Below are 17,186 nucleotides of genomic sequence, written 5' to 3' on the forward strand. Positions count from 1 at the left end.
GGATACTCTTCTTTTTCTTCCACGCAGCGACGATCCCCTGAGGATCCCTGACCATTGGGAAATTCTGCCTTCTGGGGCTGCTGGGAGGTGGAACTTAAGGGCACCTGAAGGGGCACAGATTTTCCCAATACTGCTCTATTCAGAAGAGGCATTTCCTGCCACCAGGACAGAGATGCCTCTTCCAAATAGAGCAGCGGTGTCCAATCTTTTTTCAAAGAGGGCCAGATTTGATGAAATGAACATGCATGAGGGCCAACCTTTTTCTAGGGATGGAGTATTGAATTCCCCCCAGAGTTCCGGACCTTTTTTAAGGATTAGTCACAGAATACTTTTCATATACCTTTTGGCTCAGATCACAGGCAGTACAGAGGGAGAGACATAACCGCCCAGTGGAAGTTCCATGCCCAGGAAAGAAATTGCCGGTGGGGCTGGATTAAACTGACCAGTGGGCCAGATTTGGCCCCTGGGCCGGACTTTGGACATGCCTGAAATAGAGGAATCCAGTATAGTCATACCTCGGGTTACAGACACTTCATGTTGTGTTTTTTCGGGTGGTGGACAGCCGAAACACGGAAGTACTGGAACGGGTTATTTCCAGGTATCAGCAATCGCACATGCGCAGAAGTGCTAAATCACGCTTTGTGCATGTGTAGGCGTGCCAAATGGCAAACCACGCATGCGCAGACGCGCCGCTGCGGGTTGCAAATACTGCGGGTTGCGAACGTGCATCCCGCCCAGATCACGTTCGCAAGCAGAGCATCCACTGTATCTGGAGGGATACAGGTTCCCCCCCCATCCCAAATTGGAGAAGAGTGGAATGCCTCTTAAAAACAGATGCATCCTCTCATCTCTTCCTTGCCGCCTCTTGGAACAGGGGAGAGGAACATATATGGTTGCCAAATCTTGCTGGAATTCAGCTCCATAGCTGATAGGGGTTCGAGTCCAATAACGGGAGGGATCCAACATGAGCTTGCTCTCAGAAGGGGATGCCTCTTCTAAGCATTAATAATAATAATAATAATAATAATAATAATAATAATAATAATAATAATAATTGTTATTTGTACCCCGCCCATCTGGCTGGATTTCCCCAGCTACTCTGGGTGTCTTCCAACAAAGATTAATCACAGAATCATAGAATCATAGAGTTGGAAGAGACCACAAGGGCCATCGAGTCCAACCCCCTGCCAAGCAGGAAACACCATCAGAGCACTCCTGACATATGGTTGTCAAGCCTCTGCTTAAAGACCTCCAAAGAAGGAGACTCCACCACACTCCTTGGCAGCAAATTCCACTGTCAAACAGCTCTTACTGTCAGGAAGTTCTTCCTAATGTTTAGGTGGAATCTTCTTTCTTGTAGTTTGGAGCCATTGCTCCGTGTCCGCTTCTCTGGAGCAGCAGAAAACAACCTTTCTCCCTCCTCTATGTGACATCCTTTTATATATTTGAACATGGCTATCATATCACCCCTTAACCTCCTCTTCTCTAGGCTAAACATGCCCAGCTCCCTTAGCCGTTCCTCATAAGGCATCGTTTCCAGGCCTTTTACCATTTTGGTTGCCCTCCTCTGGACACGTTCCAGTTTGTCAGTGTCCTCCTTGAACTGTGGTGCCCAGAACTGGACACAGTACTCCAGGTGAGGTCTGACCAGAGCAGAATACAGTGGCACTATTACTTCCCTTGATCTAGATGCAATACTCCTATGGATGCAGCCCAGAATTGCATTGGCTTTTTTAGCTGCCGCGTCACACTGTTGGCTCATGTCAAGTTTGTGGTCAACCAAGACTCCTAGATCCTTTTCACATGTACTGCTCTCAAGCCAGGTGTCACCCATCTTGTATTTGTGCCTCTCATTTTTTTTGCCCAAGTACAATACTTTACATTTCTCCCTGTTAAAATTCATCTTCTTTGTTTGGCCCAGTTCTCTAATCTGTCAAGGTCATTTTGAAGTGTGATCCTGTCCTCTGGGGTGTTAGCCACCCCTCCCACTTTGGTGTCATCTGCAAATTTGATCAGGATGCCCTTGAGTCCATCATCCAAGTCGTTGATAAAGATGTTGAATAAGACCGGGCCCAAGACAGAACCCTGGGGCACCCCACTAGTCACTCTTCTCCAGGATGAAGAGGAACCATTGATGAGCACCCTTTGGGTTCGGTCAGTCAGCCAGTTACAAATCCACTGAGTGGTAGCATAGTCAAGACCGCATTTTACCAGCTTCTTTACAAGAATATCATGGGGCAACTTGTCAAATGCCTTGCTGAAATCAAGGTAGGCTACATCCACTGCGTTCCCTTCATCTACCAGGCTTGTAATTCTGTCAAAAAACGAGATCAGGTTAGTCTGACATGACTTATTTTTCAGAAATCCATGCTGACTATTGGTGATCACAGCATTCCTTTCTAGGTGCTCACAGACTGTTTGCTAAACAATCTGCTCCAGAATCTTCCCTGGTATTGATGTCAGACTGACTGGGCGGTAATTATTAGGGTCCTCTCTTTCCCCCTTTTTGAAAATAGGGACAACATTTGCCCTCCTCCAGTCTGCCGGGACTTCGCCTGTTCTCCAGGAATTCTCAAAGATGACTGCCAGTGGTTCTGAGATCACATCTGCCAGTTCTTTTAATACTCTTGGATGCAGTTCATCTGGCCCTGGAGACTTGAATACATCTAAGATTAAAAATACATTAAAATGTCACATTAAAAGTTTCCCTGAACGGGGCTGCCTTCAGATGTCTTCTAAATGTCAGGTAGTTGTTTCTCTCTTTGGGAGGGTGTTCTACAGGGCAGGAGCCACCACCGAGAAGGCCCTCTGCCTGGTTCCCTGTAGCTTTGCTTCTCGCAGTGAGGGAACCGCCAGAAGGCCCTGGGCGCTGGACCTCAGCGTGTGAGCAGAACGATGGAGGCGGAGACACTCCTTCAGGTATACTGGACCGAGGCCGTTTAGGGCTTTAAAGGCAATGCTGTTTCTTAGATGCTGGTGGTGGGGTTCTGGTGGCGGCAGAACAGGAAAGGGAAACCACTCTGCACATGCTTGGAGGCATGGCCTTGGTCACATTTTTTAGGGTCCAGAAGAGCCCTGCTGGACTAGACTTTGGTCTATCCTGTCCAGCATCCTTTTATCAGCAGCAACGCAACCAAATGCCTCTGGGAAACCTGCAAGCACTCTCCTGCTTTGCGGGGGGGTTGGGCTAGATGACCCTTGGGGGATCCCTTCCAACTCTGCAATTCTTTGATTACTCCGCAAAGAAACCACATCAATTTAAAGAACGGAGCAAAACCAAGCACAGCCCGCTTCTGGAAAAGAAATGCCACACACTGTCAACATTTTAAAAAACCCAATATCCAACAGATTTAATCATCCCAGCACCATCAGATATATATGCAAATACAGAATAAATTATGCAAAGCGTAAAGAGAAACTGGAGGTCGGCTGACTACGCATGAGGGGGTGTCATCGTTGTGGAACCAGAATTATTAGCTTGGTCTAAGGAACAAGAGGAGATACAGCAGTCCTGGTCAGTGGTGGGAGGAGGGTGCAGTCAATGGTGAGCGAAGGAGGGTGATGTCAACAGTGGGAGGAGGGTGAAGTCAATGGTGAGCGAAGGAGGGTGATGTCAGTGGTGGGAGGAGGGTGAAGTCAATGGTGAGCGAAGGAGGGTGATGTCAACAGTGGGAGGAGGGTGAAGTCAATGGTGAGCGAAGGAGGGTGATGTCAGTGGTGGGAGGAGGGTGAAATAAATGGTGAGCGAAGGAGGGTGATGTCAATGGTGGGAGGAGGGTGAAGTGAATGGTGAGCGAAGGAGGGTGAAGTGAATGGTGAGCGAAGGAGGGTGAAGTCAATGGTGAGCGAAGGAGGGTGATGTCAGCGGTGGGAGGAGGGTGAAGTAAATGATGAGTGAAGGAGGGTGAAGTCAATCATGAGTGAAGGAGGGTGAAGTCAATGGTGAGCGAAGGAGGGTGATGTCAATGGTGGGAGGAGGGTGAAGTGAATGGTGAGCGAAGGAGGGTGAAGTGAATGGTGAGCGAAGGAGGGTGAAGTCAATGGTGAGCGAAGGAGGGTGATGTCAGCGGTGGGAGGAGGGTGAAATAAATGATGAGTGAAGGAGGGTGAAGTCAATCATGAGTGAAGGAGGGTGAAGTCAATGGTGAGCGAAGGAGGGTGATGTCAGCGGTGGGAGGAGGGTGAAGTCAATGGTGATCGAAGGAGGGTGATGTCAGCGGTGGGTGGAGGGTGAAGTAATTGATGGGAAAGGAGAACAGGGCACAGCCGGGCAAGGAGAGACGAGCTCAACGGCGGGAGGAGGAGGGCAAAGCACCCCAGCCGCCGCCGCCGAGCCGGCCTCTCTCTACCGACAGCCGCACTCCTCGGCCACCATGTCGGGGTAGGCCTTCACCTTCATGCCTTGGTCGTTGGTGAAGGTGACGATGATGCTCCTGGAGTACCTGACGGGGATGCAGCAGGGGGCTCTCTCCAGGGGCAGCCCCTGCTCCTGCACCCGCAGCAGGAAGAGCGTGTGAGAGTAGTAGTCGGGGACGCGGGACGAGAGCGGGAAGCGGCAGGGCCCAGCGCAGTTGTTGGCGTCGTACCACTCGGGGAAGATGATGTACCCCGTAGACACCAGCTCGATCCGCAGCTTGCGCAGCCGGCAGTAGTCGTCGCGCTCCTGGGTGCTGCGGTTGGTGCGGGGGGCCGCCTTCCCGGACTCCCGCCAGCGGGCGCGCAGGGCCTGCAAGGCTTTGAGAAGCAGCAGGCTGTGGATCTTCCGCCGCCCGGGAGATCCTTCTGCAGATCCCTCGGGATCGCCACCACCGGGGACCCCGGGAGGGTAGTAGCAGAACGCCAGGAGGCCATGGAAGAGGGTCTCGTGGTCCCGGAAAGACGGGGAGGCCGCCAGCTCCCGAATCACCTCCCGCAATTTCTGAAGCAGTTGCCGCAGCAGTTTCCCCTCCAGGGCCCATTGCGCCAAGTGGCTCTCCATCAAGGCCTGGCTGTTTTCGGGGAACAAGACCACCAGGGGGTCTTCGGACTGCACCAGCCGCTCCAGCGCCACCTTCTCGGACAGGTTGAGCACCCGGTGAGGGAGGGCTTCCATGGTGTCAAAGTTCAGCCGCAGCTGCGGCCCGGGGGCTGGTGGGGGCTCTCCGGAAGGGCTGAGGACCTTGTTGACAAACTGGGAGAGAGCGGCGAGGAAACGGCCGGTGCTTGAGGGTGCCGGGTGGGCGGAGGTGGCGTTCGGCTGGGGGGCCGGGGAGGGCTGCACATCGGCTGTGGCAGACGTCGGGGGTACACTGCGGAGAGAAGGACATCAGAAGAGCAGCTGCATCAGGCCAGTGGCCTCACAGTGGCCAAATAATAATAATAATAATAATAATAATAATAATAATAATAATAATAATAATTTATTATACCCCACCCATCTGACTGAGTTTCCCCAGCCACTCTGGGCAGCTTCCAACAGAATATTAAAATACAATGACCTATTAAACATTAAAAACTTCCCTAAACAGGGCTGCCTTCAGATGTCTTCTAAAAGTCTGGTACAGTGGTACAGGGTTACATATGCCTCAGGTTACAGACTCCACTAACCCAGAAATAGTCCTTCAGGTTAAGAACTTTGCTTCAAGATGAGAACAGAAATTGTGCTCCGGCGGCGCAGCAGCGGCGGGAGGCCCCATTAGTTAAAGTGGTGCTTCAGGTTAAGAACAGTTTCAGGTTAAGAACGGACCTCCGGAAAGAATTAAATACTTACCCTGAAGTACCACTGTAGTTGTTTTTCTCTTTGACATCTACAGGGCAGGTGCCACCACCGAGAAGGCCCTCTGCCTGGTTCCTTGTAACTTGGCTTCTCGCAGGGAGGGAACTGCCAGAAGGCCCTCGGAGCTGGACCTCAGTATCCAGGTAGACCAATGGGGGTGGAGACGGTCCTTCAGGTATACCCCATAGAACATAGGGATCCAGATAGACTGCCCCTGGACCTCGAGGTTCCATAAGGACGATCCTTCTGGATCAGGGCAAAGGGGGTCCGTCTTGTTCCCCGTCCTGTTCTCGCAGTTTCCAAAGGGAAACCCGCCTACTCCTGCCGTTCCCATGCGCTTTGAATGTGCATCATGTGCGCGGCCAGAGAAAGGAGGGAGAGAAATGCTGGTTTTCAAGGGAAGGAGATCAGCCGAGGTCTCCTGAGCATGGACAGAGTGCCCTCCCTTTTGAGCAAAACAAGCACAGCCCTTGGCGGGGAGGGAAGGGGTCTCACCTGGGATTCAGGTAAGGGACCACGTCCAGTTTGCCGTCGGCAGCGAGGAAAGATGAGGAGGGAAGAAGGATTGGAGCAGATCGGGGTCTCAGCCTGGCCAGGAGCAGCACAGCCGGAGTCATGCGCGTGAAGCACTTCGGGTCGAAACCAAACAGGAGGTTTTGGGTTTCGTGTTGGGAGAGGCCGGTGCCTGCAAGGGAGACAAAGAGGAGTAGAACAAATGGAAGGTCTCTCTCTCGGTTGTAGCTAATAAAGACCCCTCCTCTAATTCCTGAACAGACGGCTGCTGCTGCTATTATTATTGTTTTCTGCTGCTATTATTTAATATTATCAAAGGAGAGGCAGTGTGGTGCAGTGGTTAGAGCATAAGACTTGGAAGACCAGGTTTCGAATCCCCCGCTCAGCCACATGCAGTTTAGTGGGGGGGACCTGGGGGGGCCAGCCACTGCCTCTCTGCCTATCCTACCTCACAGGGTTGTTGTGGTGGGGAGGATGAAATCGTAGAATTGTAGAATTGGAAGGGACACCCAGAGCTGGGCAGGGACAGAGGCAAAAGTGGACTTTTGTAGAATCAGAAACTGTAGGATTGGAAGGGACCTTTGTGGGTCATCTAGTCCAACTCCCTGCAGGAATCTCAGCTAAAGCATCCGTGACAGAGGGCCACATAATAATAATAATAATAATAATAATAATAATAATAATAATAATAATAATAATTATACCCCGCCCATCTGGCTGGGTTTCCCCAGCCACTCTGAGCGGCTTCCAACAGAATATTAAAATACAATAACCTATTAAACATTAAAAGCTTCCCTAAACAGAGATTTAGGGAGATTTTTAAATCTCTGCTTTAGAATCTCCAGGGAAGGAAAGAGTCCACCAGTTCTATGATTCTTTGACAATAAACAACTTATGTCAAATAAAGTAATATTAAATAATCCGTTAGAATATAATAGCGCACAGTAAAATTAAACATCGGCAGATAATAATTAAACAGAACTTCACTCTTAACAATCACAACAAACAATTTCCGAACTATAATCAATAAAATCCACGGCGCAATGCAAATTGGGAAGCAAAGGCACAAAACTTATAAAGTTATTTTTTAAAAATAAACATATCCCTGAACTCCTCTTCTAAGCCCCATGTAAGGTCGACAGAGGCTTTACTCCCGTGTAAGGATTGCAACGTGGTGAGGATTGGGCCTTTGTGATTTCAGGTGCAGACGATGTCAAAGCATGTTCTGCATTTTAAAGGATTTATTTTGATTAACTTTTTATGCAAGAATGGAGGCCTTTTCTGGGCTATTTGGAAAAGCACTACAAACAAGTGAAATTGCAGGCAGGATCCAAGAGAGGAGTATTGGAAGGAAAATAATAATAATAATAATAATAATAATAATAATAATAATAATAATAATAATATTTATACCCCGCCCTTCCCGGTTCAAAAACCGGGCTCAGGGCGGCTAACAACAAATTTAAAACACTTAATTGTAAAAGCAGCATAAACTACAGTATAAAAGCATGTATAAGAGTAAAATTCAAAATGATAAAGTAATTGGGATTTTTGGAATAGATAAGAGTTGGATATATAATGCAAAACAAAAACACTTTGGAGCTGGAAGTGAAAAGTCAATACAGTACATTAAATGTCTATTGAATTTGAAGTTAATTTGGAAAAATTTGGAAATTCAATAAAAATACATATTGGGAAGGGAATTTATTTTGCATATACTTGCATGCTATGGAAAGCGCAAAGGATGAAAGCCGACCCCCCAGTGCTTGGCTTGCGTGTCAAAGGTTTGTTTCTATTTCATTTTATGCAAGAGGGGTCGTACCATTGCTGTTCTGGCGCCTGATTGCCAGGGAAACCTCAAAGCTGAGCTGCCCCAGGGAATATCTGCCTGACATCGCCGACCCCTGAAGGACGAGGTACTGGGTTCTGCTGGAGAGACAGACGACCTGTGGGGTGGAAATGAGACAGCATCCAATATTTGCAAAAATGGCTAAAGGCAGCAGCACCCCACGCACTTAGCATCGCCTCCGCTAGGCAGAAGTTCAACAGGTGATGTCTCTCCTCTAGAATTCCAGGTTGCCCAAACTTGGATCTCCAGCTGTACTGGGACTACAACTCCCATCGTCCCTAGCTAGCAGGACCAGCAGTCAGGGATGATGGGACTTGTAGTCCCAAGGCAGCTGGAGACCCAAGTTTGGGCAAGGCTGCGGATGGCAGGGAAAGGCCTTACCAGTTGGATTTCTGCAGGGCTGTGCTTGCAGAGCAACTAAATTAACAACCATAATAACTGAGAGTCAAAGCATTGCCCTCATTTATGTTTCTTAAAGTATCAGTTTAGGAAAAACAGGGCCCAGGAATCTATTTACGTCAGCTTTTATGCTCTCTGGTAGCGTGGTTCTGGACATGGAGGCTCTATTTCATTCATTCACTCAGCTTTTATTGGCACAATTCAGACAATAAAATCATAAAAGAGAGAGAGGGGAAAAAACATGCATAAAACATTGGTGATCAAGGTCTATTAAACACGTGAAACGCATAAAAGAATCAGCAGCCACCATTAAGTAAAATTTAGTAGTTTCAAATTTGACTTTAAAAATCTTGGCTGAATATCCTGAATCCAATCTCAGTAGATCTGGGTGTATCATCCTACAAGAGATATTGGATTCCAGATTCTTTGTAAGCAGATACTTTAAGCTTCAAGAGAGTCGCCAGTAGTGAGGCATCTAATCATAAGCCTGCATTTTTATCAAACTTATATTTTGATCAGGGCCTGTATCTTAAAATGAGCTTAAAGATTTTCAAATGTTCATGCCAGGCAGAAGAGCAGCTGCCTAAGAACCTTGGCAATGTTTTTTCTCCTAGACAAGGGGGCCCCCCTGATTTATAGCAGAAAACAATTCTCAAAGTCAAAGGGAATTACAGGCTGACAGCCAAGGTTACACTGACCCTACATATTACAGAAGATAAAAAAGCAGAGAAAAACATAATTAAGAGTGGGTAAATAGTAAAATAAAACCATGTGCCTCCCATTCAACTTGAGCCATATTTTCCTAAGGTTAAAAGGCCAAGAGCAATGGAAAAGCATCTAGCTGGCAGAAAGGAAGAGAGTATTTTGGGAAGTCTTTTTCTAAAGTTGTTTCTTTCTTAAACTGAGATCCTTTTAAGATTTCTTTTCCTTTTAAAAGGTTATTTATGTTATGTATTAAATATATTGGCTTAAATATAATTATGCAAAGGAATTAGAAGCTAAGAAATGTTAAATCCTTATGCTAGATTCTTATTTCATATAGTTGGAAGAGACCACAGGGGCCATCAGCCCAGCCCCCCCTGCCAAGCAGGAAACATCATTAGAGCACACATATGGTTGTCAGGCCTTTGTTTAAAGACCTCCAAAAGAAGGAGATCTTTCAATGTTGATGTGAACTCAAGATCCTTGACATCTGTTTAAGATAAAAATTTAAAACTATTAAACCATCTGTTTTGGAGGGCAATAGGGCAAGGAGGGCAAGAGGTGAGCTGGTAATTAAGGTTCCTTGTTGAGACAAATGTAAGATATATGACTACTTATTTGTCATTTATAGATAGAAGAATATATAGCTTTTTGTTTCCCATAAAAGGCAAAAAGGAAATGGGTGTATCTTTTGTGATTGGTTCTAGCAAACAGCCAATAGGAATTTCAACCAGGCTGATTGGACAGAGGCAGCCACAGGAGGAGCAAGGGGGCTGGATTAAGGAAATATAAGTGCTGGCCAGAATGGCAGGAGGCCAGGCCAGAGCTTGGTAACCATATACCACTGTGCCTCTCATTTATTTGTCTGACAAATAAATTATTATTTTAATTTCTCTATTGCTGCGTTGAATATTTCATTCCAGCTAAGCGTTAACCACAAGCAGGGTGCTACAAAACCACATAACTTCATTCCAACATCCTTCTAAAAGGTAAAGGTAAAGGTAAAGGTACCCCTGCCCGTACGGGCCAGTCTTGACAGACTCTGGGGTTGTGCGCCCATCTCACTTAAGAGGCCAGGGGCCAGCGCTGTCCGGAGACACTTCCGGGTCACGTGGCCAGCGTGACATCGCTGCTCTGGCGAGCCAGAGCCGCACACGGAAACGCCGTTTACCTTCCCGCTGGTAAGCGGTCCCTATTTATCTACTTGCACCCGGAGGTGCTTTCGAACTGCTAGGTTGGCAGGCGCTGGGACCGAGCAGCGGGAGCGCACCCCGCCGCAGGGATTCGAACCGCCGACCTTTCGATCGGCAAGTCCTAGGTGCTGAGGCTTTAACCCACAGCGCCACCTGCGTCCCTTAACATCCTTCTAACATTCCTTAATTTTACAATATTTCTGTAGATAGTCTTTAAATTTCTTCCAATCTTCTTCTACCGACTCTTCTCCCTGGTCTCGGATTCTGCCAGTCAGATGATAACCATCTTTCCAACGATTGCCGCCCCCCCATCCCTGTTTGCATACCTGTTTAGGATGGAGACCTTCCCCTCCCACCAGGAATTTCTCCGGGGTCCCGAGCCCCCCCGATTCCTTTCTGCCTTGGTAAAATATCAGCAGGGCCAGTTGCAGGGACCTCAGGGAGCCCCCGGCATCCTCTTCGTGGAAGGCCAGCTGGAAGAGGAGTTTCGTTTCCGCCTCCCATTTCACTGCAAGAAGGAAACCGGAGAATCAGACAGGAACCTGCTTCTTCTTCATCCTGGGACAAGGGAGACCCCAGCGTCACTCCCGACATTGCTGGTGTGCCAAATGCCAGCTTAAATAGCAAACGCAGCTCGGGGGGGGGGGGGACACAGCCAAAAATCTTACACTTGGTATCGCTCGCTCTGCACTATGAGAAAACCAGGCATCATTTGAGATCTCAATGAGGACTAGCGCTTCCAGACACTTTTAATATGGTTTTGCATTCCTTTTGTATACATATGCAGTGAAAGTACCCTTTGAGATTTCACCTCCAGAAACTAATGGTTCTCTCCACTTCATATAGATTATAAAACAAAATAATAACAAAACCTTGCCTGCCTGCCTGCCTGCCTGCCTGCATTTTAAAAAAGCAAGAGGCAATCCCATTCACACTGTCAAGTCAAACCCTGATGCCATCCCGAGACTAAGCTCTGGCCGAGAAGTACCGCACACCCAAAGAACCAGGCAGCATGCATTGTAGCGGGCCGACTTATTCGGCTCTTTGCATTATGGCAAGTTGTGTGTTTTTCTGGCGAAATTGCCATCTTGGTCCTGATCAGAGGCAGAGAGGGAGGGAGGAAGACACTGCGAGTACTGCAATAAAAGGTTGCAGTGCACGGAGCACTTTCTGCCCGCTATCCCCTGTTTTTCAATATATTCTGTTCTTTTTGGAGAACTGAATAGATTCTATTCTTCTCCCATCAAATTCCCACTGCTGGCCCTGAACTGAGACATATAGAGAGAAGGAGATAGGATGAGACCTGTAACAAAGTGTGGGGCGTGTGGGGCTTCTCAGCCAGGCCACCCCAAACCCAGCAGCCAAGCCCTCTTTCACAATATGCCATCCCACCCCCCCTCTCCTCCTCATCCTCCTCCATTCCCTGCCCCCAACACACACTGGGGTTTCCATTCTGCATCCTCAGCCTACAGAAGACATTGTGGGGTGCAAGCTGCAATATTTGAGGGGTTTCTGCAATATTTGGGGTTCATCCCAAGCCCGCCAACACTTTCTCCCTTGTGCATTGGGCGGGGGTTCTGTTTTGGCTGCATAGATTACTATTTACTCTTTGCATAAACTAGAAATCAAAAAATCTCGTTAACTAGATCCAGCAGGAACCAGCGGGGGGGGGGGGGGTAGACTAGAATAATCCAGCGCAGCCTCTCATTGGCTCTGGCTCTGCCTACTTTTTGGGGTCCCTGCTACCCGCCTCGCCAGTCCCCAATGGGCACCAGCCAGCAGTGGCACTAACTGGAGAGACAGAGATCAGGCCTTGCCAGAGTGACTCATGCCCTAGTTGAACCCAAGCTAGACTACTGCAACACACTCGGGAATGGGACTGCCCTTGGAAACTTTGCATAGGGGCAGAGCACTGGCAGGGATCAGAGATGGGGCCACCAATCCCATAATAAGTGTGCTGTCTGACAAGGCGCTTGCAAAGTTGGCACTGCCCATTAAAGCTCTGAGCAAGGGAAGAAGACTCTCAAGCTGGGAGACTTAATAATAATAATAATAATAATAATAATAATAATAATAATAATAATAAATTTTATTTATACCCCACCCTCCCTAGCCAAGACTGGGCTCAGGGCGGCTAACACCAGGTATAAAAACAACTGATGGAAATACAACTTAAAAAACAAGATTAAAATACAAAATTAAAATGCAGCCTCATTTCAGTAGAAACTCAAATCAAAAACTTTTGGGGGGATGAAAACGTCAAGTCTTCACCAAGGCCACCTATCCAGACTGGTCCTACGTGGGCCAGAAAAAAGTCAGGGAAGTCCCCCAAAATCTGGAAGTTATCTTGACGCCTTAAGCTCCTGCTTATAACCCACACCTACGAGGCCAAATAAGAAGAGCACAGTGGCAGGATGAGGCCAATGGCCTACCAAGTCCAGCATCCTGTTCCGCGGCAGCCAAATACCCCTAAGAAGCTAGGGATCGCGATAGACTGCCTCTGGACTGGGAGGTTCCATAGAAACATAAGAGCCTGGCTGCTGGTTCAGCATCACAGTGGCCAATCTGATGCCTCTTCTGGGAAACTGGATTCAAGCATCAGAGCAATCTTAGAATCATAGAATCATAGAATCATAGACTCATAGAGTTGGAAGAGACCACAAGGGCCATCGAGTCCAACCCCCTGCCAAGCAGGAACCACCATCAGAGCACTCCTGACATATGGTTGTCAAGCCTCTGCTTAAAGACCTCCAAAGAAGGAGACTCCACCACACTCCTTGGCAGCAAATTCCACTGTCAAACAGCTCTTACTGTCAGGAAGTTCTTCCTAATGTTTAGGTGGAATCTTCTTTCTTGTAGTTTGGAGCCACTGCTCCGTGTCCGCTTCTCTGGAGCAGCAGAAAACAACCTTTCTCCCTCCTCTATGTGACATCCTTTTATATATTTGAACATGGCTATCATATCACCCCTTAACCTCCTCTTCTCCAGGCTAAACATGCCCAGCTCCCTTAGCCGTTCCTCATAAGGCATCGTTTCCAGGCCTTGGACCATTTTGGTTGCCCTCCTCTGGACACGTTCTAGTTTGTCAGTGTCCTTCTTGAACTGTGGTGCCCAGAACTGGACACAGTACTCCAGGTGAGGTCTGACCAGAGCAGAATACAGTGGCACTATTACTTCCCTTGATCTAGATGCTATACTCCTATGGATGCAGCCCAGAATTGCATTGGCTTTTTTAGCTGCCGCGTCACACTGTTGGCTCATGTCAAGTTTGTGGTCAACCAAGACTCCTAGATCCTTTTCACATGTACTGCTCTCAAGCCAGGTGTCACCCATCTTGTATTTGTGCCTCTCATTTTTTCTTTGCCCAAGTGCAATACTTTACAATGCTCTCCCCTCCTGTCGTTTGCAGCAACCGATATTCCTGCCTTGCAGGGGGTTGGACTAGATGACCCTTGGGTCCCTTCCAACGATTCTATGGTTCTATGATATTCAGAAACACTGCTGCCTCCCATCATAGAGGAAGAGCAAAGCAGCATGGCTACTAGCCATCTATAACACCCCAAACTTGTCCGAATCCCTTTCGAAGCCAGCTAGGAAACCTGCCCTGAATCTTGCAACCTTCAGTTTCACTGGGATTCCTGTGACTTCTAGTGTTCGGGAGGGAAACTTTTCAACATCCCACTTTTTCAACATCATGCATCATTTTATCTATCATGTTGTCTCTTCCTATAAACAAAAAAGCCCCAAACGTGGATCCCAGGAAACTTGCTACATCCCCTTGACCGTTTGGGCTGCCCTCTTCTGAACCTTTTCCAACTCCCTTTTGAGGCGAGGCACCCAGAACCATTCGCTGCCTTCCAAAGGCGTCCGCACCGTCAATTTGCAGAACGGCATCAAGACCCTGGCAGTTTTGTTTCCAATCCCTTTCCTGATGATCTGAAGTGTGGGAAAAAATTGGCGCTCGCCAATCAGAGCTCTCACACAAATGGCCACCTACCTTCTTCCAGGTGTAGCCACAGAAGCCGGTTTTCCCCTGGGTCGTCCAGGTGAGCGCCAACCCGCTGCAGAGAGGCCAGGACACCCCGGGACACATCTGTGGGGCAGACCCCAAACACCTCCATATCCTCCTCGCTCCAGATGGACCCACTAAGCGCCTTCAGAAACCTGCTGTCATAGCTGGTGAGGAGACCCACAACCTCCAGAGGACGGTGGCTCAATTCGCCACCCCGGTGCACCTTGACCCTACAAACAGGCCCCTGGGGGTCTCCGTGGGGCCTCGGCCGAAAGCTAGCCCTGTGGGGCCACAGACCTAAGGGCCCGCCCCAGTCTGCGTCCGTGGGATATAGGGCCTCCACCGTCATCTTGGGGTCCGCAAAGTCCGACGTGCCCAGGACTTCGTCCTCTTCTAGGGGATTGGGCCCCACAGATTCCCTGGAGCTTGGAAGCTCAGGCCCTTCCCCTGCTAGGATCTCCTTCCCAGGCGCAGGGATAGACTTGATCATCAGCAGGAGGCTCAGGACGGCTCCTCCGATAACGGGGTGCATGGTTTGTCTCGGGATGTTTCTAGGAAAGTCGCCGGAGACCAGCAGCAAATGGAGACATCCTTTGAAATAGGGGGTAGAGGAAGCGTCCACAGAGAGAAAGTGAAAACGGCAGGCGAAGAGGTGTCTCGAATTCTCTCCTTTCAACCCGGCTGTCCTTGAATCAACAATGCACAGTGTTGTTCCCTGGAGAGATTATTGGAGGAGGAGGAAAAGAAGTTTGACTCAAAGGAATCCTTCTCTGTTCTCTGTTCTATTTTCAGCAGCTGGTTATCTCCAAAGGCCGGGCGCTTTCACAGAACTCAAGCCACCCAAATGGTTGCAACCTTGAGTTAGCAATCTTCTTTATTCCTGCAGCCCCAAACCGGAGGAAAACAAGCGAGACGCGTCCCCCCTCCTGCCCCGAGAAACAGTCCCAAGATGGGCATGTCTGTCTAAGGATGTCCGGAGGGCCCAAAAGGCTGGACCAACCAGGGGAAATAATAACAAGTTATTTATTCCACCCATCTGACTGGGTTCCCCAGCCACTCTGGGCTGCTTCCAACACAGTAAAACATCAAATTTTAAGAACTTCCCGATACAGGGCTGCCTTCAGATGTCTTCCAATAGTTGTTTATTTCCTTGACTTCTGATGGGAGTGCGTTCTACAGGGCGGGTGCCACTACCGAGAAGGCCCTCTGCCTGGTTCCCAGTATCCTCACATCTCACAGGGAGGGAACCACCAGAAGGCCCTCGGAGCTGGACCTCAGTGTCCGGGCTGAACAATGTGAGCAAAGATGCTCCTTCGGGTATACAGGGTTTAGGGCTTTCAAACTCAGCACCAAGACTTTGAATTGTGCTTGGAAACGTACTGGGAGTCCTTTAGGACTGGTGTTCTATGGTCTCAGCGGTCACTCCCAGTCACCAGTCTAGCTGCCTCATTCTGGATTAATTGTAGTTTCTGAGTCATCTTCCAAGGTAGCCCCACGTAGAGCGCATTGCATTAGTCCCAAGTGGGAGATAACCAGAGGTTGGACCACTCTGGTGAGACATGGCGCAAGCAGGGAGGGTCTCAGATGGAGCTGGTAGACAGCTGCCCTGGATGCAGAACTGACCTGCACCTCCATGGACAGCGGTGAGTCCAAAATGACCCCCAGGCTGCGCACCTGGTCCTTCCGGGGAACACTTACCACTTTCAGGACCAGGGAGTCCCCCACACCCACCCACCCCTTCTCCCCCAGAAACAGCACTTCTTTCTCGTTGGGATTCAACCTTAATCCATCAGCTGCCATCCACCTAATGAACGATGCCACGATGACTCCTAAATTTAATTATCATGCCGTGCTGCGTAATGTACCAGATTTTACCAGGAACCCAAAGCAAAAGTCTGGATGGTTCTAATTCAAACCCTGAGGAAACCAGGTCCCCAAATTCCTAGGCTGGGATCCCCAAACCTTCTAAGGTATAGAAGTGCAAGGTTGGAAGGGACCATGAGGGTTTTCCAAATCCCTACAATGCAGGAAACCTTTGTCCGACGTGGGAGTCGAACCCACAACCGAGTCTTATGCTCCACCAAGTGAGCTGTCCCAGTTCACTCCCAATTCCCCAGGTTTCGCACTGTGTGCACGTGTTGTATCCAACTAAACTCTTTATTCAAAAAGTGCAGAAGAGAAGCTCCCCTATGGCAAACAGGCACAATACTTAAAAATGCAAATAAAGGGAAAGGGAATACATGGCAGAGGTATATAAAATTACGCAGCAGGTAGCCCCGCCGCCATGGATCAAGGACTCTGGGGCCGGCCCAATGACCTTTAATAATTTTACAGTGGTGCCTCGCAAGACGAATGCCTCGCAAGACGGAAAACTCGCTAGACGAAAGAGTTTTCCGTTTTGGAGGTGCTTCGCAAAACGAATTTCCTATGGGCTTGCTTCGCAAGACGAAAATGTCTTGCGAGTTCCTGTGGGTTCCCCCCCCCCTTTTTCTAAGCCGCTAAGCCGCTTATCCGCTAAGCCGATAAGCCGCTAAAAGCCGCTAAACCGCTAATAGCGCTAATCCGCTAAGCCATCAATGGGCTTGCTTCGCAAGACGAAATAACCGCTAGATGAAGAGAATCGCGGAACGGATTCTTTTCGTCTTGCGAGGCACCACTGTTACTGATTTGTCTCCTGCGTGGCTCGATCTAAGAACTGTTCTAAACACACCCACACCCTAAAAAAATACCCTGCTGGATTAATTTGAGACTCTCCTTACAAAA

At 48.7% G+C, this 17,186-nt stretch overlaps 1 protein-coding gene across 1 annotated transcript; it reads right to left on the minus strand.

Annotated features, from left to right (window-relative positions):
• Positions 1–3,323: 3,323 nt before the first annotated feature.
• AMH (anti-Mullerian hormone) lies at positions 3,324–15,554 on the minus strand. Its single transcript, XM_079960628.1, has 5 exons — positions 14,409–15,554; positions 10,738–10,919; positions 8,091–8,214; positions 6,251–6,440; positions 3,324–5,288 (listed from the first exon to the last, which is right to left on the minus strand). Exons 1-5 carry the CDS (start codon positions 14,953–14,955, stop codon positions 4,346–4,348), a joined length of 1,986 nt encoding a protein of 661 aa, XP_079816754.1. The 5' UTR covers positions 14,956–15,554; the 3' UTR covers positions 3,324–4,345.
• Between the last annotated feature and the right edge of the window lie 1,632 nt (positions 15,555–17,186).

This window comes from Podarcis cretensis (assembly GCF_951804945.1).
Source record: "Podarcis cretensis genome assembly, chromosome: 18".
Classification (NCBI taxonomy): Eukaryota; Metazoa; Chordata; class Lepidosauria; order Squamata; family Lacertidae; genus Podarcis; species Podarcis cretensis.

Excerpts from the sequence above, each read along its gene's own strand:
- AMH (XM_079960628.1), bottom strand. The coding sequence starts at position 14,955 with ATGCACCCCGTTATCGGAGGAGCCGTCCTGAGCCTCCTGCTGATGATC. Across the intron at positions 10,920-14,408 it reads GTGGCTACACCTGGAAGAAG|TGAAATGGGAGGCGGAAACG; the intron begins GTAGGTGGCCAT and ends TCCTTCTTGCAG. Across the intron at positions 5,289-6,250 it reads GTCCCTTACCTGAATCCCAG|TGTACCCCCGACGTCTGCCA; the intron begins GTGAGACCCCTT and ends TTCTCTCCGCAG.